General features: G+C 37.0%; 1 protein-coding gene across 2 annotated transcripts in view; it reads left to right on the top strand.

Moving 5' to 3' along the window:
* LOC139121044 (dual oxidase 2-like) overlaps positions 1-25,310 on the top strand; it is a 67,303-nt gene that overhangs the window by 29,602 nt on the left and 12,391 nt on the right. For both annotated transcript variants that reach the window (XM_070685633.1, XM_070685634.1), the window contains exons 12-27: positions 1,403-1,584; positions 9,122-9,237; positions 11,819-11,956; positions 12,665-12,781; positions 13,127-13,329; positions 14,971-15,162; positions 17,468-17,696; positions 18,974-19,067; positions 19,477-19,658; positions 20,905-21,025; positions 21,594-21,799; positions 22,483-22,713; positions 23,101-23,194; positions 23,313-23,362; positions 23,756-24,037; positions 24,448-24,677. In XM_070685633.1, the coding sequence (XP_070541734.1) occupies positions 1,403-1,584; positions 9,122-9,237; positions 11,819-11,956; positions 12,665-12,781; positions 13,127-13,329; positions 14,971-15,162; positions 17,468-17,696; positions 18,974-19,067; positions 19,477-19,658; positions 20,905-21,025; positions 21,594-21,799; positions 22,483-22,713; positions 23,101-23,194; positions 23,313-23,362; positions 23,756-24,037; positions 24,448-24,677 (2,667 nt within the window). The remainder of the gene's footprint in view (positions 1-1,402; positions 1,585-9,121; positions 9,238-11,818; positions 11,957-12,664; positions 12,782-13,126; positions 13,330-14,970; positions 15,163-17,467; positions 17,697-18,973; positions 19,068-19,476; positions 19,659-20,904; positions 21,026-21,593; positions 21,800-22,482; positions 22,714-23,100; positions 23,195-23,312; positions 23,363-23,755; positions 24,038-24,447; positions 24,678-25,310) is intronic.

The raw sequence follows: 25,310 nt of genomic DNA, 5'->3' as shown, positions 1-25,310 counted from the left end.
TGACCTGACGGAACCAAAGTGACCTGACGACACAGAAATGACGACATGGATTTTGCGTATATAGCTTATGCATACTTCTGCTGAAATGGTGTATAAAATTTTCATCTTTTGTTATGACTGAGAAAAACCCTGTGCCTACGGAAAGAAAAGTAACTTGGTTAAACCCCCATGCAGACTTAATCCAAAAATCTAGCAACATGTTTATATAATGATTGCAATTACAAAAGAAGACAAAAGACAGAAACGCCTCATAATCTTCATAACACCTCAGTTAATCCCATTCCCAGGCCTTTTCGAACCGGGGTTTAAAGCCCCCCTTCAATTATCAGATTTATCTAATGTAAATATTACTTACTTAATGACATTTCAATGGAAAACAAAAGAATGACAAACTGTTAATGGGCTGTTGACACATTCAGTAATGCGAGAACCTGGGATTGAGAAGGGCGCCTTTAAATATGGAGGTATCACGTACTGTGGTAAGTCCATAGTTGGAACCTTTTAGGCTGATACCCATATCTGTTATGTTTGCTTTGAAAAGCTGAGGTAAACAATGCTTTGACCATATATGGCAAATTTGAATAATCATGATGGGCACTTTCGTGACATATGCAAATATGGGTCCGTTGTACAGGAAACACATTTTTAAAGATATGCGTTCTCCAACAAAAAAAACAGAACATTTTTTCAGTTTATTTTCAACTCAAGGTTAGTCGCTGTATATGCAAAGACATCATATGCAAGATTCAACGCCTGAAACATGAAAAGTTATTGGCACTTCAGATCAGTAGCCTGGCTTTTTTACATTTGCACAGATTTACGATAATCCAGCTTTTAAGGGAAAGTTCTTGCCAGAGCATATTGTGTACAGCCTCCAAATAAAATGATAGAATCACAGATAGTTTCTACCTTTGTTAATGATGCGGTATATCGATATTAATGTGGTTTCATGATAATGGGAAACATGGAGAGACACCGGTGAATCGTTAGTGCTTTGACCTTAGTCATGTTATCTGGGTCCCCCGGAAAACCAGTCATATGTTACAGTGATTTGTCTTAACGGTGTTTCGGAACAAAAGTGCGCTTCCTTCATAAGTCGCTCGAATTGTTTTCTCACATGTTAGTTTGATGGTAGCGATTGTTCGTCGGCGAGAGATACTAGTATGGTTATGTTATGGTTTGAATTTTGAGTGTTTTGTTTGTCAGACTGTTTGTGGTCATTTGTATCATTGTGTTTAATTTTTGCTTGAATGAGAATGCCTGTTATGTTTTTATTCCTTTTATATGCTATAATAGATGTTTTTGGAAAAAACTTTGGTCAGTGTTTGATCAGCCTCTATTATTAAAGCTGGAAACAGCAGTCAGAGCAATAAAGATTTTATGTCACATCTCAAATTTTCAGGTTGTTGAGAGATTACGACAAATTCATGACAATGACATTAACAAGCTGGATATCTGGACAGGTGGATTGATGGAAACCACGGCTGAAGGTCCCGGAGAGCTTTTTCATACAATTATTTTAGATCAGTTCTTGAGAATCCGGAATGGTGATCGGTTCTGGTTTCAGAATTACAAGATGAATGGGTGAGTCAACTCATACATTTGTAAAACAGTTTTTTTTCAACAGAAAACTATTAAAAATGTGGCTGCATAGATTAGCAGTTTCATGATTGAAAAGTTCTAGTCATGTGCATATTCCATTATTTTACATCAGCCGGCATGTTACGATATTAAATTGCCATGTCTTTTTTTTCGACATCATTTGAACTTCATATTTAGGGACTCAACAACAGGCAAGGTACCCCAGTCAGTCTGACTGTTACCTTCCTAGCTAGGGACTCAACAAGAGACAAGGTACCCCAGTCAGTCTGACTGCTACCTTCCTAGCTAGGGACTCAACAAGAGGCAAGGTACCCCATTCAGTCTGACTGTTACCATCCTAGCTAGGGACTCAACAAAAGGCAACTTGAAGGTACCCCAGTCAATCTGACTGCTACCTTCCTAGCTAGGGACTCAACAAGAGGCAAGGTACCCCAGTCAGTCTGACTGTTACCTTCCTAGCTAGGGACTCAACAAGAGGCAAGGTACCCCAGTCAGTCTGACAGCTACCTTCCTAGCTAGGGACTCAACAAGAGGCAAGGTACCCCAGTCAGTCTGACTGCTACCTTCCTAGCTAGGGACTCAACAAGAGGCAAGGTACCCCAGTCAGTCTGACTGCTACCTTCCTAGCTAGGGACTGAACAAGAGGCAAGGTACCCCAGTCAATCTGACTGCTACCTTCCTAGCTAGGGACTCAACAAGAGGCAAGGTACCCCAGTCAGTCTGACTGCTACCTTCCTAGCTAGGGACTCAACAAGAGGCAAGGTACCCCAGTCAGTCTGACTGTTACCATCCTAGTTAGGGGCTCAACAAAAAGCAAGGTACCCCAGTCAATCTGACTGCTACCTTCCTAGCTAGGGACTCAACAAGAGGCAAGGTACCCCAGTCAGTCTGACTGTTACCTTCCTAGCTAGGGACTCAACAAAAGGCAAGGTACCCCAGTCAATCTGACTGCTACCTTCCTAGCTAGGGACTCAACAAGAGGCAAGGTACCCCAGTCAGTCTGACTGCTACCTTCCTAGCTAGGGACTCAACAAGAGGCAAGGTACCCCAGTCAGTCTGACAGCTACCTTCCTAGCTAGGGACTCAACAAGAGGCAAGGTACCCCAGTCAGTCTGACAGCTACCTTCCTAGCTAGGGACTCAACAAGAGGCAAGGTACCCCAGTCAGTCTGACTGTTACCATCCTAGTTAGGGACTGAACAAGAGGCAAGGTACCCCAGTCAGTCTGACTGTTACCTTCCTAGTTAGGGACTGAACAAGAGGCAAGGTACCCCAGTCAGTCTGACTGCTACCTTCCTAGCTAGGGACTGAACAAGAGGCAATGTGCTCGACAACATAGCTGCATCATATTCCCGCTAAATTTCAAACACATCAGAACTCCCTAGCTCATTTTGCAAAAGAGTTTTGATGAATATTCAAACTTCTGTGTTTTTAAAGGGAGGAGAGTGTCGTTTAAATTGCACCTTTAATTTGCAACTTTCTTATTCACAAGCAATGTACATGTATGTATTTCATGCATGATCGCTAGATGCATCACATTAACATTGCTGCAACAATTAAATTTTACAAACATGTTTTAACGTATATCAATCACCAATGTACCTTGAATGCAGTATTTACATTGGTGGTATGGGTTCCGTACGACCTTGAAAAGCAATTCTGATTACCCATTCCCTTTAAAATTCACTGCATCATAAAAATACAAATGTCCCGGAGAAAGCTATCCCTTTTTAGCTTGCATTTGGTATACCAATGTGAGGTTATCGTATAAGCTGAAGTCTGTGGCGTCTGTATGTATGTATGTATGTACAGAGTTCGCGCTAACGTTTGCCACAGACTCAAATTGCGAATAAATGTCCGATGTGGCAAAAAAAATTGCTACACCTTCACCACGGGTGGCAAATGCTCATGACCAGGTGCCATGTTGGGATCATTGACCAAGACGTAGTCTTTGAAATTCACGTCAGTCCTGCAGTCCAATACCATCTGTTGTCCCGAAGGACTAAGAATTTTGACATGCTTGTGGTCTTGGTGACCGACCCAAAACATGTACTGGATTATTTCTAGAGCCTACTATTCTCACAAATAGTCGTTTATACAAATAAATGTACATTATTTTCCGCAATCCATATTTTCCAGCATATATGCTGCAAGCATCATGCGAAACATTTGACCTGGTTACGTACGTCAGAGTGCAAGGGTAATTGAGTTCATGCCAGCACAACGTATTCCAAACATCTTGCATCATTGTTAATCATGTCAGTTCCGTCACTTTCAACGTATCAAAAAAATCTTAACATCAGTCAGATTATCGAAATATTCAGTCATTTAAATATTTAGCCTTTGAACCAAATAATTCGTTTCTCTGTAATACGTTGGCCGATGATCAACGGCAGAGTTCCTGAGCATGCAACTGGCACGAAGGGTTGGACTTTGACCACAGCTTAAATAAGCATGCGCGAAAAAGTTTCAAGATCCCCTCTTTGTATACTTGGTCCTTGTGCGGTTTGGGTAGTTTCGAGACACTCAAACAATGGAAATCCATTACGAATGCACGATACGATGCGGCTAGGGGGCAGCTGCAATTACCAATTACAAATAGTTTATTGATTGTTCTCAGCTGGGAAAGAAACTAGGTTTAAAATGGCTTCTAATTTACAAAAAAAGGAAATAAGAAAACCACCGAGAAGAAAACAAAGACAGCTGAAGCACGGTCTAGACCATGGCCAAACAAAGTATACAGCAAGGTTTTTGTCTGTGCATGGCAGTAAATGTGAGACTTCTAAAGGCAAGCCTTAAAGATGAGACGGTTGATCGTAGATTTGTCGTATTGACAAACTGCACATTTATTTTTCAGTGAGTTTACGAATTTTAAATATGTCGTCTTAAAACTAAGCAATTTTTTAATACCTATAGTTATCTTTGATGCTGTATGGACAATACTTTGCATAGTCAAGCAATCACTGTAATTTTATCCAGATCACCAGATAGTAGCCATATACAGTAGTATCATGGTCAATTATTAGACTTTGACAATTTTTCATGACATGTTGTGCAAGTTTTGTTCCAAGAACTCTCTTTGTTGTTTGTGCCATAATAAAAGTTAAAAATAAATAGATCTTTGTTTGTACCTGTCTATTGAAATAAAGAGACGGGTCCATTTATTCACCAGCATTCATGAAATATAAATCTGAACGGACTTGAGACCAATTTTTTTTGTTTAATACATATTTTTTTAATTGAAGGACAGACAACTTTCACAAAGGACCTGGAGTTTTACTGTGCTCATGATCCTTATTATCTCCAGCTATAAAATTGGCAGAAAATGTGCTCAGCAGTTTATCTGTCGAGGAATGAAAGTGTATGTACAACTGCCCTGGACCAACATAGAGTACAAAGGTTATTGAAAATAGGTTTTGTGCAATTTGGATGTGAAATTGATTTGTTGGATGTGGCTAATAAAAGTTACTTGTGGCTAAAAAAAATTTGATCATTTTAGCCACACTTACAGACTGTGGCTACACTGAAAAACTTCCTAGCACTAACACTGATGTATGTATGTATGTATGTATGTATGTATGTATGTATGTATGTATGTATGTATGTGTATGTATGTATGTATGTATGTATGTATGTATGTATGTATGTGTGTGTGTATGTATGTGTGTACGTACAGTATGTCCATCAACATCAAAAACTCACAAACCGCTGCACTTTTCAGCTTGGTATTTGGTGTGTTCAAATGAAGTTTGCTTTGGCAAAGTTATGCAAATGAGCTTTAATTATGTGAAAATGGTCAAGAATTAATAACTCAAGAACTGCTGTTTTGATTGCTTTGAAAATTTGTGTGCAAGTACCTTAGGTGAACCTTATACAGTTTTATGAATATTGTGGAGATATCTTTAATTTTGTATTTTTGCTGAATTTTTTGATTTTCTCATTTTAAGTAAATATTATTCTTCTATGAAACCGTCAGCCCAATTGCTCTCAAATTTGGGTTGGATGTTTGCAAGGGTGTTACCCTTCTAATGTGTTGAAATAATGACAAAATTGGAAAAATTACTGATTTGGGGCAATTTTTGTCATTTTTGGTCAAGAAATTTTAAAAAATATTTTCTTTTTAAAGCCCCTGGGCAGACAGCTTTATATTTGGTATACAGATGTCCAGGGATAACAATAGTTAGATTGTGGAAATTGTCCTGAAATATACAAATTTGTATCTTTAAGACAATTTAGTCATTTTAGGTTAAGGAAACTTGTTCTCAAAATTACTTGTCTGATAGTTTTGTAATTTGGTGTAAAAGTCCAGAGGGATGTTGTTAGATAAATTTTCTGCTCAAAGTGTTGGGAAATCCTCAAATTTGTATATTTTAGGAATTTTCTCAGTTTGTGACCTTGAATGACCTACACCAACCCAGGATATGTTGTGAGACAGTTTCAAAGGCTGTGAACATAATTTTGTCATATTCGTTGTCAATTTGTAGTAAAATTTGATCAAGAAAACAAAGCTGAAGTTAAGTTTTTCATTGTGGACCAATTTTTGCAACTTTTCCATGTAAGACACACAAGAACTGATGAGAAATTTGGATCCAGGATAATTCAATTTGGATCCAGGATAATTCCAGATGTCGTAATCACCCCCCCACCCCCCCCCCCCCCCCCACCCCACCCCCCCCACCCCCCACAGTGGAAGGCATTTCACTATCTGTAACTAATTTAAGCACTGTCTATATTGGAATGATAGCACTCATAGCATTAATTAAAAATTCCCCAAGGTTCTAAATACATTTCCTGCCATCTGACCTTATGTAAACATGGTCAATACCAAGGGGTGGAACATTTGATATTCAGGAAGGGGTAGGGTCTAGAAGATTGATGAGGTAGCATTACTTTTTAACCAGATCCCTTATACATTTTTTCCCCACTCTTTATTTTTTCCCACTCTTCCACCTTTTCTTTTTATCAAGCCTTCTCTGGCTAATTTATTTTGTTGACATTACTTACGTATGTTGGATCTGCTTGTCCCATTTCTATAGAAGTTGATATGCATGTTCCTAAAGATGACCTCCAGTACCAAAGTTGCAGACCTTATTTGTATTTGTCATTCTTGTTTTTCTGGTTTAAATATTTCTTGAACGGACCAATTCGAATGGAATGTGAGCACAGTGTCCTTGACAGTATTTTTTTAGCTACTATAGACTATAGTCTATATAAGCTATTGGGATGGGTATCTGTCCGGCGTCAGTATGTATGTATGTATGTATGTATGTATGTATGTATGTATGTATGTATGTTATGTATGTATGTATGTATGTATGTACATGTATGTATGTATGTATGTATGTCTGTCTGTCTGTCTGTCTGTCTGTCTGTCTGTCTGTGAGGATGTCCGTCCACTCAAATATCTTGAGAACAGCAGTACTTAGAGATTTAATATTTCTTGTGTAGGTGCAAAATATGATTATGAGAAACTATTCTTTTTTTGTTTTTTGATATTGTTGAAAATATGCAAATTAGCTCAAAAAGGGTTTTTTGGCAAAAAATCTTCTTCATAACCACTGGTCAGATAGCTTTGATATTTGGTATACAGTTCCCTAGGGATGAGCAAACTTAGATTTGTTCAAATTGTGTAGTTCAACCATCCAAACCACAAAAAATATCTACAGCATATTCTCAAATTTGCTTCAAATATTCATATTTGTGCCATGTTCATCATTATTCCTTTATTTAAAAAACCAGTCACACTTATTACATCAATTGTTTTCATACACATGGCGATATCAGCTCCTTATAGTTGCTTTTACATCCACATGTATGATTGTATATTTTATATTATATTATATCATGCTACCATGCGCCATTCTGATTGGACGAGAGCTCATTCCACCAATGCTGAAATACTGTTTTAGCACTGATAGCGGTGGTAAAACGGGCCCCTAAACCAGCATTTTCGAAAATTGCACAGTCGGTGCATTTGAACGTACCTATCTAAACCATAGACCCTCGAGAAAAACCGAAACAGTCCACTTTGTTTCAAAGACCGAAGACCGAATTTTGATACACAGATAAAGTATGGGTCTGTAACTCACCTCTTGGTGTAAATAAGTTGGGATACATGATAAAAGACATCTCTGAAGCAGCACATTCAGGGTGTGATGCACACAAATATTAGGGCGACATACCGCACCGTGAACTTTGCTTGATATTGCGGGAGCGACCGCTCTTTAAAATGAAGATAGTATTCGTTCATACACAAATAAATTGACACTTTCTCACACTAACGGTATGTCAGATATTCTTTACCAAAATTTGGGCTGTAACTGACCGGGGAGTGTCCTAACGATGTAGACCAAGTTCAAAATAACAACGGGATGACTCCTGGCGACTGCGACGAAATTTGACATCAAATGCAACGAGCAGTGTCAGCGTCCAGCTCTCCCTGCATCAGGAACACACTCTGCGCAACTGTTCATCACAGTTGCAGTCATCGCAAGTCTGGATTATTTTAAAACTGCTTGTTTTCTGGTACAATTAACGTCCAAATTATCCATCAAAAATAGATCCTGTAACTTCCCTGTGCCACCTCTGAATGTCGCGACGCGGCGACGGTCGACTTATACCGTGTACGCGTATGTGGTACAGAATGAGACAAAGCCAGGACTATTGTTCTTATGTAAATTTACGAAAAAAATTGTTACTTTTTTTCTTTTGATTTGAACTCTTGACCCATTTTCTGTGTGACTGCAGCAGGTATTTTTGACAAGTATAGTGTTCGTGTTGCATGCGAATAAAATGCAATGTCGATATGAACGTAATGCGTATTTATCGTAGGATACTGTGTGCCTGTACGTAATCCCATCTTATAAAAATGCTCGGTCTCGGACGCAGAATTTCCGACGTTCGATCTCTCAGACATTTCTGCATTTGGGGCTTAGGGTTATGAAAATACCCAAGTAAGACAACAAAGACACACAATTTGATATAATAGCAATAACCCCCTTCGCAGTCGGGTATATACTCAATTTTGGTACAATTCGCTCCATATAGCACTTGCCTATCGGCTCGTGCTATATGTCGCGCATTGTACCAAAATCTCGTGTATACCCTCCTGCGACTGGGGTTATTGCTTAATTAGAGGCTGATGGCTTGGAAATTATGGACCTACAAGACAGTAAGTTCTCTCCTGGCTGTCGTTTCTGGTCTGAGTACATTTTATCTAATATTATACTTTGTACGTCTTCTAGTCTATAGTAGCTATAGGGATATTGGCCCTATGTTTAAATTGATATCATGCAACCATGAAAGTGCAAGGTCAAATATTATGATTTGTTTCAGTTTTTATGAAAAAAAACCATGACATTGCTGAAGTATTCAGCTTAAGGTTGTATGGCATCCTTGTAATATATTATACACCTGAGTAATATGCTACAATCTTTTTGAAAAAATAATGAAATCAATAAAGTATGGAACATAAACGTGTACAATGTTATTATGGTAATCACTTCAATTCTGTTTTCCAGTCTTTTCAAAGAACATGAAATTGATGAAATATGGAATATTACGATGTATGATATCATTATGAAGACATCATCAGGCAGTGTCACAATTCAGAAAAACGTGTTTCGCCATGAACCTGGTAGGATATTTTAAATTATGCATTTTATGTTAGAACTGTAGATTTCAGATACTTTGTATATGTACCGGTGTTATTATTGATTGAAAGGTATTGACAAATCTTTATGATGTGATATGTAGGTTAATTATGTCTTCAAGCATTTTCATTTATCGACAATTGTTGTCAAGCATGTTTATGCTAAAGTTAATAAATAAATGTTTTGGACCCTCTCAGATTGTCATATAAATTCATCAAGCCAAATCAGTTCGTTTAGATCAAAATCTTGTCCACATAAATCAAAGTTGAAAAGTGGGAAGTGAATGTAAGAAAGAGAGTAGAGTGTAACAGTGTAGATACAGCTTTTGAATAACATCACATGTACCGGTACATTGTAAGTACATGACATCATAGATGAAATCTCAGTGTAGATACAGCTTTTGAATTACATCACATGTACCGGTACATTGTAAGTACATGACATCATAGATGAAATCTCAGTGTAGATACAGCTTTTGAATAACATCACATGTACCGGTACATTGTAAGTACATGACATTATAGATGAAATCTCAGTGTAGATACAGCTTTTGAATAACATCACATGTACCGGTACATTGTAAGTACATGACATCATAGATGAAATCTCAGTGTAGATACAGCTTTTGAATAACATCACATGTACCGGTACATTGTAAGTACATGACATCATAGATGAAATCTCAGTGTAGATACAGCTTTTGAATAACATCACATGTACCGGTACATTGTAAGTACATGACATCATAGATGAAATCTCAGTGTAGATACAGCTTTTGAATAACATCACATGTACCGGTACATTGTAAGTACATGACATCATAGATGAAATCTCATGAAATCTCAGTGTAGATACAGCTTTGAATAACATCACATGTACCGGTACATTGTAAGTACATGACATTATAGATGAAATCTCAGTGTAGATACAGCTTTTGAATTACATCACATGTACCGGTACATTGTAAGTACATGACATTATAGATGAAATCTCAGTGTAGATACAGCTTTTGAATAACATCACATGTACCGGTACATTGTAAGTACATGACATTATAGATGAAATCTCAGTGTAGATACAGCTTTTGAATAACATCACATGTACCGGTACATTGTAAGTACATGACATTATAGATGAAATCTCAGTGTAGATACAGCTTTTGAATTACATCACATGTACCGGTACATTGTAAGTACATGACATTATAGATGAAATCTCAGTGTAGATACAGCTTTTGAATTACATCACATGTACCGGTACATTGTAAGTACATGACATCATAGATGAAATCTCAATGTTAATCGTATGAAATTTAATAATGTTAAGGAGTTACTTTAAGGTTTAGCTGCATGTTGCCAACACAGATTTTTTCAAAGCAATATTTCTCATCAAAGATGACAAGGAAACACCCTCATACTATATATTTTCAAAAATCAGACTCTAAAGTTTAGTATGGTAGCAGCAGTTTACTCGAAGGATGTAATGTATGTATATGTGGGGTAAAAAACTTCAATTTTGGTATCAACGATAAAAATTAATTTAAGTAAAAAACTTGACGCTATTTTCTGAAATGTAGTATTTCACTTGAAAGAAGAGTATATGTAGAAAAAAATCGACTATTTTATTTGGCATTATCTAGCCTCATTCTAAAATGGCAAGGGTTTAAAGACTGATACTCAAAAAAATAGGTTAAAATCATGATAAGCAAAGTTAAAATGCCTCTTATTCAAAATGTAAGAACTTTATTGCCAAACAAAATAGTGGCTTTGTTGTATAGCATGTAAAGAACATAGTGTTAAAATTTCAGAAAAGTTGACCAAGTGGAGTTAAATTCTTTTGAAATTTCGAAATTGGGAGGAAAAAGAAGCCAGGAAATCAGGTGATTTGTATACATTTGCATAAATTAACACTTTATCACGCAACTTTCGACTGGTTGACAAGCTACAAGGTGAACCCAACCAATATTTTAATCTTGGGTTAACAAATTGATTAAAATTGAATAAATATTTGCAAAAAAGCGATTCATGAGCAAAATATGCTGTTTTGTGTGCAGCGTCCCCTTAATGTTTTCCATTTCAGTGTTTATTTGAGGCTCCATTACAACTTAGAGTCATTGCCTGTTTGTCTCTTCAATAAGCAGTGTAATTGAAATGTCATATGGCAATGGATGAAAGCACAACACGCTTTCAACTCATGAAACTCTTGTATTTTATTTCATAGTTTCTCATAAAATTGAGATTGCAAAACTTATGTGTGTTTGATACATTACGTTTATGAATGGCATATTAAGAGTCATCCATCACTTCATAATAAATTTATTTTGCTCTGGTTTTCAATCAGTTTGCAGTTTTTCTTTTTAAATAGTCTCGCTATCACTACTGCAAGTTGCCAAAAGAAAGTTCACTAATGAAATATAGCTAAAAATCCCAAACCTCTTCATCAACGGACTTTTGCTTTATGAACATGTGCAATATTCTACAGTAGTCATTTTGATGACAAGAGTCTATTTGTAGATATGAACAGAAATTGTGGAGATAAATCTGTAATTTGATATAATCTCCTCAGGTGATGTGTGTCCACAAGAATACCAGCTGAGTGAGGTTGATATGGAACCTTGTACTGATCGTCAGACATTTGATTACTTTTCTGGGAGCGAAGTGTCTTTCGCTCTGACATTTTTCTTTTGTGGAGTTTTTGCCGTTGGTAAGTAGGACCTCTAAAAGTGACAAATACAGTTACACATCCTTGGCATGCTTACATCCTACCATACAAACCAACACCATACGTACCAGACAGCTCCTTCCCCGAGTTCAAACTCCCATATCCCCAATCTATGTACTACACACGTCCACAATCACCATCAAAGGCTATGGATTTTGGCCAAACCATGCTGATGATAAGGTTAACCTGTCCCCTCTAACACATGAAAACATGTAGACACAGTCCCTCCACACACCGGTCTGGAAATGCGACGTGTGTTTTTTTGTTTAAAGCCGCACTTTTCAATCCCAGGTTCTCGCATTAGTGGAGTTCTCCTCCCAGTCAAACACTTGGCCAGTACTATGTTCGATTTCTATAACATTAATTACACAAACTGATCTCAACCTTTTGTCACCTTTTGCTAATCCTGCAAACAGAGTTTATACAAGCGTTTGATTGACGGTTGGTTCAAATCGCCAACAGTCATTGATTCCCCACCACCAACGCTCGAATTTCCTAAAAAATTGTCTTCCTGTCATGTTAGACTTTGAATATAACCACAGAGTTCGGTCGGCAGCAACTTCGCGCCTACTTCACAAAAACTGTTCAGACTCTTCACCCTGGTTTCAATATTTCATGTGTACTCTCTCTTTTTTCTTCTTTCTGCATTTTTTAGGTTGACTGCAAATGTCTTATTTTTGTCATTTTCAGGGTGTGTTCTGCTGCTTATCTTATTGGCAAAGTTGAGAGAAAAATCAATGAGAAAGCTGACATCTGGTTCCCGTCAAAAGTCCCAGAGAAAGCGTGTTGAGGAGAAGATATTTCTTGGTAAGTTTTCTTGTCTTGTGTTATTATGTTGTTCTGTCTGTTTCGGGGGTCTATCTGTCACATTTCATGAGGTGTGAGCTGAACTGCTCTATGGACAAAATAACCCCCCCCCATTCCCTGCAATCAGGTCCACACTCACTATTTATAACCATGGGATTTGGGCCAAACCATGATGGAGACAGGATTAACCAAGTTTATCAATTGTTAGGTTAATATTAAATCGAAGAAATAATCTTACGGTAAGTTTCCCCTTTGTATAGAATGGTTCTTGAGAAAAGTGAAGAAAACTACTTACTTTGATAGTTCCAATCACACAGGCCATCTCGCATTTGTCTCTTTATTCAGCTACTGAATGGCGGGGTAAAGAAAGCAACCGTAGTGTGAAGATTAAACTGGGTCCTGGCCGACAGATCACAGTGCAGTCAGACAGAGGTAGAGCTCTCCGTATCATTGAATTTACTGATATGGTGAAGACTGTTGAATTCCAGGTTTCACCTGACAAGGCAAGGAAGATGATGCTGATCAGAGTGGAGAAGGAGTATGATCTGGTAGGCACACACTTTGATGATCTCCTTGTAATTTATAAATATTCTAAAAACAGCAAACGTTGTGTCAGTGCCTTCATCTCTTGTTTCATTACTGGAAAAATGTTGAATATTTTTTGCAAGTGAATTAAGTTTTTTAGTAGTTTCATTATTATATTTTCAACTTTAATCTGCTTTTCCTGTTTTTTCCCTGGTTTTACATTTAAAATTGCCTTTAAATGATGTGGCCGTGTTTGTAATTCTTTTGCAAAATAATTTTACTACAAAAGAAACTGATGTATTCACTCTTTGCCTTTCCTAACTGTCTGTAAATTTCAAAGTTGCTTTTAAAAACGTAGTACTTTAAGTACAAATTATGCAATGCTGAACACCAGGGGTAGGATATTTCCACAGAATTCATTATCTTAATCAAAAATTATTGTTTGAAATTGAGAAAAACATTTGTAAATCTATTGTACATTCTTTATTTTTCCTAATTTTTCATTTTTTGTTGTAATTTCCAAAGCCGCGACAGAGAGAGTAAAGATAATGTTTAACATATATCACTTCAAGATATATAAGTCAATAGTAATACTGGCTGCACACTTTGCAAAAATACTTAAAACTGATTAAGGAAAGGTAGGGCAAATCTACAGAACAAGAGATATTGGGTCCAATATAATTGTCACTGTCTAAGAAAGGTTGCAAGTTGACCATAGACCAAGCAGATAAGCCCAGTTTAGGTCAATTAAAGTCAACCTAAAAAGTTAGGCATAAAATAATTGTAATACTTACCACATTTAGATTTAACTCACTATTCCACAAAGTCAGAGAAAATCATCATGTTTGTGCATTTGTATGCAAGGTTTGCAAGTTGACCATAGACCAAGCAGATAAGCCCAGTTTAGGTCAATTAAAGTCAACCTAAAAAGTTAGGCATAAAATCATTGTAATATACTTACCACATTGAGATTTAACTCACTATTCCACAAAGTCAGAGAAAATCATGTTTGTGCATTTGTATGCAATACAAGTTTGTGAAAATTAGTCAGCTCAAGCCCAAATCAACAATTTTAAATACTATACCTCATTAGCTTTTGTTATTAAACAGGAAATTACAGGATCGTGGGCGCACAATAGGGAGATTACTGATGATGCAGCGATTTGCATACACTGGGCGGGAGTTTTTGAATTCTCATAACATCGCTTTGACTGTATGATGAATTTGAATAATCATGATGGGCACTTTCGTAACATATGCAAAAGAGAGGTCAAATGGTCGTACAGGGAACGCATTTTGAAACATATGCTTTCTACAACACAAAACGCAACATTTTTTCAGTTTATTTTTTATTTAAGTGTAGTCACTATGTATTCACGGACATCGTATGCAAGATTCGATGGAAATGAACACCTGAAACATGACGAAATTATGGGACTCTGGGACCAATTGAAGATGGCACGTCCGATCAGTAGCGTGGCTTTTTTACATTTGCATGGATTTATGATAATTGGGCTTTTATAGGGGAAGTTCCTGTTTAACAAATGGGATATATCAAAGTTTGGTGGTAAATTGTTCAACCTGTTCATGTGTCATCCCTTGTAAACAGATTCAGAGTCATCGTCAATAATAACAGTACATGTATATGTCTGTACCCTGTGCAGGTATTGAAGTTTGATGATCAAGCACAGAGAGATAGTTTTATCAAAGAACTTCAAGACTTCCTTGGTACAGCTGAGGTCGGCATTGGTAGCAAGCGGTTAGAAATCAAACAAGACCAGATGTTGAAGCAAGCTGTAACCAAAGCTCATCGTCAGATGGTCCTGGAGAGATTCTTCAGAGTGGCTTTTGCCCAGGTAGGTACATGTACTTCTTGAGTGACTAGGTTCACTTCAAAGCTGTCTTTGTTTCGGGTGTTGAATTTTTTCTCACACAAGAGAGTGGATTTATTGCTATACCTATTTGACTTTGAAAGTTCAACATCAGCTTTGTGGGAGTGCTGCTGCTATCTTGCTGGGTCTTACTTGATTGATTCCAATCTGAACACAATTCCAGAAAGAAAAAAAAAAACTGACCCACAAAGCTTCTAATGTTAACAGCTTCAGAAGAGAAAATTTTGTGAAGTCAGAAGACTCCAGGTGCTCACAAATACCAGAATTTCATCCTGAAAATGAAATTGATGTATTTGTAGTTATACATGGAAAGTGTTGAAGTGACAGTTTTATTTCTTGTTGGAGCAGAAGGGTTATCGTGATGACAAAACGTAACCAATTTACCCACCACATGCCCATTCACTATACATCAATCCACCTATTCTATAGAAAACAATGGTCCTGTACCATATCCTGTTTTTAGTCCCCTCGGACGAAGTCCAGCGGGGACTTATAGATTGGGTCCCATCCGTGCGTGCGTCCGTCCGTCCGTCATCAACAGTTTCTCAGACACTGCTCAACCAATTTTGTTCAATCTTGGCGCAAAGGCATAGCACTATGACCTACAGATGCATGTCGATTCATTTTGTGATACGATCCAATATGGGCGTGAGGCGGCCATTTTGTTGCGATTTTTCATGTCTTTGGACCATAACTCAGACATCCTTGAGCAGATTCTGTTCAAACTTGGCACAAAGGCATAACACTATCGTGGTTTTCATATCCATGTCAAATTATTTCGTGATACGATCCAATATGGGCGTGAGGCGGCCATTTTTTTGCGATTATCATAACACTATGGCCTACATATGCATGTCAAATTATTTTGCGATACGATCCAATATGGCTGCGAGGCGGCCATTTTGTTTGCGATTTTTCGTGTCTTTGAACCATAACTCAGACATCCTTGAACCGATTTTGTTCAAACTTGGCACAAAAGCAAAACATTATGCACTTCATATGAACAACTTATTTCATGATATGATCCAATACTGTCGACAGGCGGCCTTTTTTTTCCGATTTTTTCATGTCTTTGAACCATAACTCAAACATCCTTGAACCGATTTTGTTCAAACTTGGCACAAAGGCAAAGCACTATGGCATACATATGCATGTATCAATTAACCTTGCAATACGATCCAATATGACTGCAGAACTGCCATTTTGTTGGAATTTTGCATGTCTTTGAAGCGTAATTCAAAGGTCATTACACCGATTTTGTCCAAACTTGGCACAAAGATCAAGCACTATGGCATACGTATACATGTCAATTTACTTTGTGACATGTTCCAATATGGCTGCTAGATTGTCATTTTTGGATTTTTTCATGTCTTTGAGGCTTAATCAAATCAAATATTCCCTAACCAATGGTGTTGAGACTTGGTACAAAGATAAAGTACTATATGGCATACATATGCATGTCTACTAATTTTTTGCTATGATCCATATGGTCAATAGACAGCCATTTGATTTCAATTTTGATGTGAGTTTTTTATGTCTTTGAAACATAAACATAGGTCACTGTCCCTTGATGGACTGATTTTGTTCAAACGTGATACGAAGATAAAATACTATGGCTGCATTCTTGTGCACATTAATTTGTTTCATTATATGATCTGAAATGGCTGATTACAACAACATACCCGATCCCATACCATTTCGAAAATTCCACCAAACCATGTGTATAGTATGTGCTTTCATGACATTAGAGGCAGTGAGGGCATCGTTATGTGTGATGTAATCAAAAGTTCCTTCAATGGTCATTACCGGCAGAGATGAGTCATTTATTGAACGTTCCTCAGATTACTTTATTATGCAAGTCACAGGCCTGATGCACCCGTTGCATCAATGTCATTCCACAGCTACCTAGACCACAGCTACCTAGACACCAAAGATTATAACAAAATGGACAAGCGGGGACTGTGTCATCAACGATGACTTGTTGAAAGGATTAAAGTTAGGTAATATGGAAATATTAGTGTTGGCATTAAAATACAACAGAAATAAAGTGAAGACTGAAAAAATTTTGATCACATGGACGTGAAATTTTAAATATAAAAATTTCTTCTCATTTCCAACTTGTTATATATATCTATGTAGTGGTTGAAGCATGACTTTTTTTAATTATGCAAATCTTATCAATCATTGTAATTTGCATCTGACTATCCCAAATAATGACTTATTAATGACAACTAGTATTTTTTACTGGCTGATTTATTGATATTTATAGGCTTTCAATATTGAAGGCGTGAGAGAAGGTATTTCCAGTGAGGTGACCACCAGCAAAGAAGCCAAAGAGATCTTAACTTGTGAACTTACGAAAGTAGAGTTCGCTGAGGCTCTATCTCTCAAACCAAACTCCGTCTTTGTAGAGAAGATGTTTGAGCTGATTGACAAGGATAAGAATGGATACGTCTCTTTCCGTGAATTCCTGGACATGTTGATTATTTTCTCCAAAGGTAAGCTATGCTATAAGGCATCAACCCCATGGATGTACATCCACTTGTTTGGAGGGTAACCTCCAAGATGTGCACCTACTGGTTAGGGCAGCAAGCCAATCGATGTGCACTCACCAGTTAGGGCAGCAACCCACTGGAACCCATGAATATGTACCTACAATAGGACTGTAACTCTGTGGATGTGCACCCACTCACTAGTTATGGCAGCAACCCAATGGATATGCACCTGCTACCGTAGTTAGGTTAAACAATCCCCACATAGTCAGGGCTTTGGCTAGGGTTAGGTTATGTGTCTGCTGGGTATTCCAGGGCCAATATTCTTTGAACTGACCATGCAGATAATTAAAGCTTATTACACAATATTGCCTGATTCTGTGTTTTATCAGCAATAATGTCATTTGTGCTACGTCAGACACAAGGTGAAGTTGAGTGTGTGACGCAGAACAAATGTTACAAATGCTGATATGATGCAAGGAATTGGCATAATTTGGTAATCACTGATTTATCTTATATAAAGCCCAGAATTTAACAAATGATAGGGAAGAAACTTTTATAATGTAATATGGTTACAGTCATTTACCAATTCAAACACTCCTCTGCCTCAAAACTGCAAATTTTAATCAGGTCTGATTGTGATACTGAATGGCGAGAGGTGGCTAATTTGTTTATTTACATTAAGAATTGTATCTGAACAGATGCTGTGCATGTACTGGATGTTACTGTCATACAAACGGTAGAATGTTTGCCAGAGCATGTCCAAAAATGACAAGAAACTCAATGAAATAACCAAAGGACAACATTATCAGTAGATTCAAATCAATATTCTTGTATTTAGCTACTGCAAATATCCTTCTTTCTCAAATTCCATGAAACTTTTGTCTTGGCAACATTGCATCATGGGTAGATAGTGCCAGCCATTTTGTTTGTTAACTTTGTTTACTTACAAGTTGTAAATGTTGTTTTGGAACGTCCCAAAACCAGTGATGTTTAGTGTGGATCTTGACGGTAAAATATGTCAGCTGATATTTTACAGTAAACTTCACTAGGATGGAGCTGCTGTGAGCATAGGTATATGGCTATATGTGATATTACAGCTGCTTTGTGATGTAATGTCATCCATAGAAGGATAGATAAATGTGTTTGTACCAGATACCATGGCTACTTGTCATTTACACAAATTCTCCAAGTCATGTCTTGCAGTAACTGTTTGGATCTGATAGCTGTGAAATCAATGAAGTCCAGTACAGCTTGCTGACTCATCTTTGCAATGTTTACAGGTACTGCAGAGACAAGGCTGCGTCTTTTCTTTGATATGTATGATCTTGATCACAGTGGTACGATGACCAGAGAGGAATTCAAGAAGATGATAAAGTAAGAATCTATGGTATTCAATATTTAGATCAGTCTCTGTGAGTGCAATTGTCAGTTGACATACATTGCCATTCCTCAAAACCTTTTTCTGTGAAAAGATATAATAGTTTCAAATAAATAATGGGACCTTTCATTCTTTCACTGCCATGCCTGCACCAAATCTGATTGTCTTTCATAAGATGAAAGAATTTCTGACAATGAAGTGGGGTTAATATTTGACTGCTGTGTACCAAATGAAGATATTATAGCAATTATGTATGCTTGTTTCAGCTGACTTGTGGTACAATAGATTTGCCCATTTGCTTGTTAGACTTAAATGCCTCTGTTCAGCGAACTTTCTGTAGATATAGTGAATTTGTTTCTGATATGATAGTTGATTACAGTATCATTTTTTCCACTCTGCGCACAGATCATTCCTCGACATCGTCAGTGCAAGTGTTGAGACTGAGAAACTAGATGAACTGGTGGACAGCATGTTTGCTCAGGCTGGCTATCAAAACAAAGACCAACTGACGTTTGAAGACTTTGACAGAATAATGTCTACATCTGGTCACAAGGATGAATTGGCCACGGCCCAGTTGACTTTTGCAGGTACAGTTATCCTACGTTGTCAAAAGAGAGTTTGAAGGAGTCTTTGTTAAATGCATCTTTCTCCTTATTTCTGTATTCTTTGTTACTCCCAGTATTTCTTCACCAGGTTTCTTATAATAGTACTGATCAAGATTGAAGGTTTGTAGCATGATTTGCCTGACATTTGCTGCACATTTTGTATGTTTTGTAATGAGTGTTTATTCCTCTTACCTTTGATCAGAGCCCATTTTTATCACTCACATGCGTAATTTTAAAGGTCTTTCCAAATGTTTTGGAATCATAGAAAGCTTTTAGGGTATATTTAAAAGTTACATTGTCAGGAACTGAGCCTTACTTCTGGACCACACAGAAAGATTGATGTCAGATAAAAATGCTAATTCTTTAAAATTAGGGCATTTTGACCCCAAAAGAGTTTTTAATCCAACAAAACATTGTTCGAAGTAGATACATGTACTTTGTTATCAGTGTGTGTATATTTGGGTTACTGTTATCTGACTGGTATGTTTTGGAACAGATAATAAGTGTGTATTTCATTTGAATACTGTTTTTGTTTGCAATGTCACCCATCCAGAGTATTAAGTATGATTGGATGTATCACACAGTAAGGAAAGAATGGGAACCTCTGATCAACATTCACCAATTAAATTTCGGGAGATGGAGGGGAGGGTTTGTTGGTTGGAGCAAAATGTGAAGATTTCAGTTTTTTACCTGAAACTTCTGAGGTTGCCCCTAGTTGTGCACAATGTACAAGTAGTTTGAATCATCATTGCTAAAGTGATGACTTTCAAATCATGTAAATTCAACAAAGACATTGCATAAGCCAAGTGGAAGGCATTAAGGTAGAATGCATTTCCAGGGCAATCATGCTGACTCTCAAGATTTTCAGTAGCTTTCCTGAACTACCACTTGTTGGGGGCTCACTCTAAAGCTCTTTGAGTAAGAAAAATTTTCACCATCTAGTTTTGCAAAAATAATTTTTTTTCCATTGAGTTCATACAAGTTTTGTGGTTATTTCTAATTTCAAATATTGGGTAAATATTGTGTAATTTGTCTCTGTAATACAAAAATTTCACACAGTGACACCAATTTTTAACTTAAGATTTTTAGACAGAATGGTTGAAAGTCGTTTTTAGGAAAGTTTGAGCTAAAGTTTAAGTGTTTCAATTTCAAGGGACATACTACCTTAAGGCAAGGAGAAAAAATTACTTTCTATAACCTCACTTGAATTTTGCTTTCAAATTGACAGGAGCTGGAAGTCTGCCTGCTGAGGCCCAACGACAGCAACAGACTATTGACAGGGGAGCTACAGTCATCAAAAGAGAAAATGCACCAACCAGAGCAAGAAAGACTCTCATCCGTGCCTACAGGTAAAACACAAAACGTGTATAAAAATATTGACCAGGTTAGAAGAGTTGAGATACTGCATTGTGTTGAATATTTGTAGTTTTGGATTGTGAGTCCACTGTTTCATGGCAAGACTATCATCAATCTTTGTTTGAAAGCTTTTTTGTAGTCTGCATGTAGCCCGACACTTTTCTGTGCCACAGGGTAAGAGTTTCCACTAATTGTTGCATGTTGTACCTGCACTGTGTTTAGAATATACAGTTGCATTTCTGTGCTTTACTTGTACATCAAACTTGCTGCAAATGTTTGAAACCGTGTTTGAAAGTGTGAAGAGAAGTTAACATTACACCTAAAATCTGAATTTGAACTGTTCACTGAATATATTATTACAGTAGGTCAGGTCATAAAATTGTACCACTATACACATCATTTCTGTGCCCACGTTTTGGATAACTTTGAGAAAGCGGTAATCTTTTGTTATTCGGCTTACAAGTTAAACTAAACAAAAAATGGAAATGGAAATAATTTATGAACTGTCATTTGAAGCAAAGTGTTAGTATCTTTATTTGAATTTGTCATTTATTGTTGCAGTCATCCAGATGGGGAAGCTGAAGATGCCAAACCAAAGCGGGGCAAATCAGTCCGTGTCGAAACCAAGAAGACCACGTATACTGACAGCCCACTTCTGAAGAAATTTAATGCATTCAAACGTTATGTTGAGAATTACAAGATGCACATCTTCTGGCTGACACTCTACATGCTGGTTCTACTTGCAATCTTTGTCGAAAGAGCCTACTGTAAGTTCATTGCTTGTCAAAGACAATAGAAATTTTACATCAAAGATAGAGGGCAGTCTCTATCAGTCCACCATAACAGTAACTATCACATGGGCTTCAATTTTGCCTCACTGACAGGGAGAGAAGACTGCTACTTACAACTTTGTCAAACATAACATCATGTTTGCAAGATTAAAACTATTTGACACTGTACTGTGTTACAACTTTGTCAAACATAACATCATGTTTGCAAGATTAAAACTATTTGACACTGTACTGTGTTACAACTTTGTCAAACATAACATCATGTTTGCAAGATTAAAACTATTTGACACTGTACTGTGTTACAACTTTGTCAAACATAACATCATGTTTGCAAGATTAAAACTATTTGACACTGTACTGTGTTACAACTTTGTCAAACATAACATCATGTTTGCAAGATTAAAATTATTTGACACTATACTGTGTTACAACTTTGTAAAACATAACATCATGTTTGCAAGATTAAAACTATTTGACACTGTACTATGTTACAACTTTGTAAAACATAACATCATGTTTGCAAGATTAAAACTATTTGACGCTGTACTATGTGTGCGCAATTAACTCCAGCAAACTTCAACTGATCTTGTAAACTTAATCATTCATTTTGTATACCAGAGTATCCAGAAATGATATATGTATTTTTTTTAAATCTTTAGACTTCTCGGTCGAGCGTGAGCATGCTGGTTTACGTCGTATTGCTGGCTATGGTGTAACTGTCACTCGTGGCGCTGCAAGTGCTATGATGTTCACATATTCCTCGTTGCTGGTTACAATGTGTCGGAACCTGATCACCTACCTTAGAGAGACAGTATTGAATCGTTACATTCCATTTGATGCAGCTATCAGCTTCCACAAGATCATCGCCATGGCTGCCCTCTTCTTCACAGGTCCGGAAAGCTAAGAACACTGCTTATCAATGCGTTCATTGGCAGACAAGTCATCTTTTGTATAGCAGGGTAACCATATATGGGCAATTAATTTTAGCACTACTGCCACTTCAACTTGTGTATTCTGAACAAAATGCAATGGGGAGGGGGTCATACACTGTCCTTCACAAAATCATGGTTGTTATGATTTAAAATGATAGTAGTTTGCTGATTAATGGTCATTAAAATTTAAAGTATAGCATCTGGAAGCAAAATGTAATGTGCTGCTTCTCAGTCACTTCTTCTTAACAAATTTAGATTGACTTCAGACAGAATTATTGTTTCTCTGCAAAGTAATATGTCAGATTTTTCTTCCATTACTTACTGGCTTTCCTTTTCAACACACAGTAATGCACTGCATTGGTCACTCACTCAACTTCTATCACATCGCCACCCAGACGGCTAATGATCTGACGTGTCTCTTCCGGGAATTCAAACACAGGTAAAGATGTCTTTCCTATGTACATTGATCAGTGACATAAAATTGAGTGAATGTCACTTCTAAAGTAAGTCACTTGGTTGTACTTTCATTGACATTGGATGCTTCTATATCCTTGCAGATCTCATGAACTACCCAAGTTCCACTACTGGTGTTGGGAGACAATAACAGGTAATGCAAACTTTTTGACTGAACTACTTCAAGTCTAATTATAGTATTGCTAACATCTCAGTAGTTGAAATGAAAGACCTGTTCATCAACTTACTTGAACATAAGCAAGCAATGCAATCGTTGTCCATCAGGAAAGTTGCACATTATTAACGCTGTTAAACAAAAGATCTGAGTTGGTTTCAAAGTGTTGTCATCAAAGCAAACTCTTTATAACACTATACTTTTAGCAACATATATATATATATATATATATATATATATATATATATATATATATATATATATATATATATATATATATATATATATATATATATATATTATATATATGTAATAATCATGACTGCTTTGTCTAGTTTACACACAGTATTTCTTTCAAATGACTTTTTGCAGGTTTGACAGGAGTGGCATTACTGTTGATCGTCGTCGTCATGTACATCTTCGCAACCCAGTATGCGAGACGTCACGTCTTCACATGGTTCTGGAACACCCATCAACTGTACGTCCTCCTCTACATCCTGATGGTCCTGCACGGAAGTGGTCGTCTGGTGCAGTTCCCCATCTTCCACACTTACTTCATTGGACCTGTCGTTCTCTTTACCTTTGACAAACTCATCAGCATCAGTCGTAAGAAGGCTGAGATTGCTGTGATGAGGGCAGAATTACTACCATCTGGTATGTTCTTCTTTAGATCATCGAAAATGTCATTCTGAACTTGAAACTCAACTACTATCACACTTTTCTAATTTTTATTACCACCATATGTAAAGGTTTGTGTAATTGTGAATGACCATTTGTCTCTGAGACCTTGAACTAGTAGTGTAGCTTGGAAACTACACTTACTGTAGTCTACTTTACTTGTATCTGCTTTTGTACAGAATACTAAAATCTTACATGTGTAGTTGTGTATGTTATAACAATACATATCTGTCAATCAGTTTTCTGCATTTTAAGTCAATTTTTTCAATTTAAAATTTGTTTACCGTTCTCTAAACAAGATAAGAAGTTCTCCTCTAACAATGGTGGTATCTGTCCTTAAACTTTTCCTTCTCTCATTAATTTTCCTTTCTTTGTTTCCATTTCAGAGGTAACATATCTGGAATTCAAGAGACCAGCAGCTTTTGAGTACAAATCCGGTCAGTGGGTGAGAATTGCATGCCTTGTCCTTGGAGAGAGTGAATACCATCCATTCACCTTGACCTCTGCCCCTCATGAGGAAAATCTCAAGCTTCATATCCGTGCTGTAGGACCATGGACAACCAATCTGCGCAACACCTATGACCCTAGCATCATCAGAGACCATCCCCTTCCAAAGGTGTAGTTTACCTATCTATTTTGATCTTACTTATGGTAGTATGCACCTCGAAAGTGAAAGACTTGACAGGGCTTGAAATTAAATTTCAAATGTGGTGGTCCACGTGGACCACCTAACAAATATTTTGGTCGTCCAAATTAAAAATGTAGTGGTGCGTAATATAACAATTGTTCAAGATGGCGTGATAGGTTTGTGACGACATACATTCAAACGACAACTTCTCGCCCAAACTATGTTATATACGTAAAAAGTTGCATATCACCAGAAAGCTCTTTCTATGAATTTTAATGCTGTACCATTACATTTTGGTTTTTGGGGAGTCTGAAAAGGCCGAATTTGGGATATTTCACCATGAAAATTATAACCATCACCTCACATAGCCGATTGTCATTTGAATAAAGCAATCTAAAAGTTTACTGTCAGCATAACTGTGTCTCAAAATTTTTAAAGACGACTTAGTTTTTTTGACAATCACCAGTCATGGTTTTGAACCATGTTTTTTTCATTACTTAGTTTATTTAAACTACAAAAATTAAAATCCTTAAATGTGTTTGGAAAAATCTGAGACACAGTTTGGAGACCATCTGTACGACTTTCACCTGTGAAAATTTGGTAGACTACCTGTCATCCCTT

This window comes from Ptychodera flava, chromosome 21, assembly GCF_041260155.1.
Source record: "Ptychodera flava strain L36383 chromosome 21, AS_Pfla_20210202, whole genome shotgun sequence".
NCBI classification, from domain to species: Eukaryota; Metazoa; Hemichordata; class Enteropneusta; family Ptychoderidae; genus Ptychodera; species Ptychodera flava.
The sequence above is the reverse complement of the archived record's forward strand: the minus strand, read 5'-3'. Positions and strand labels throughout refer to the sequence as shown.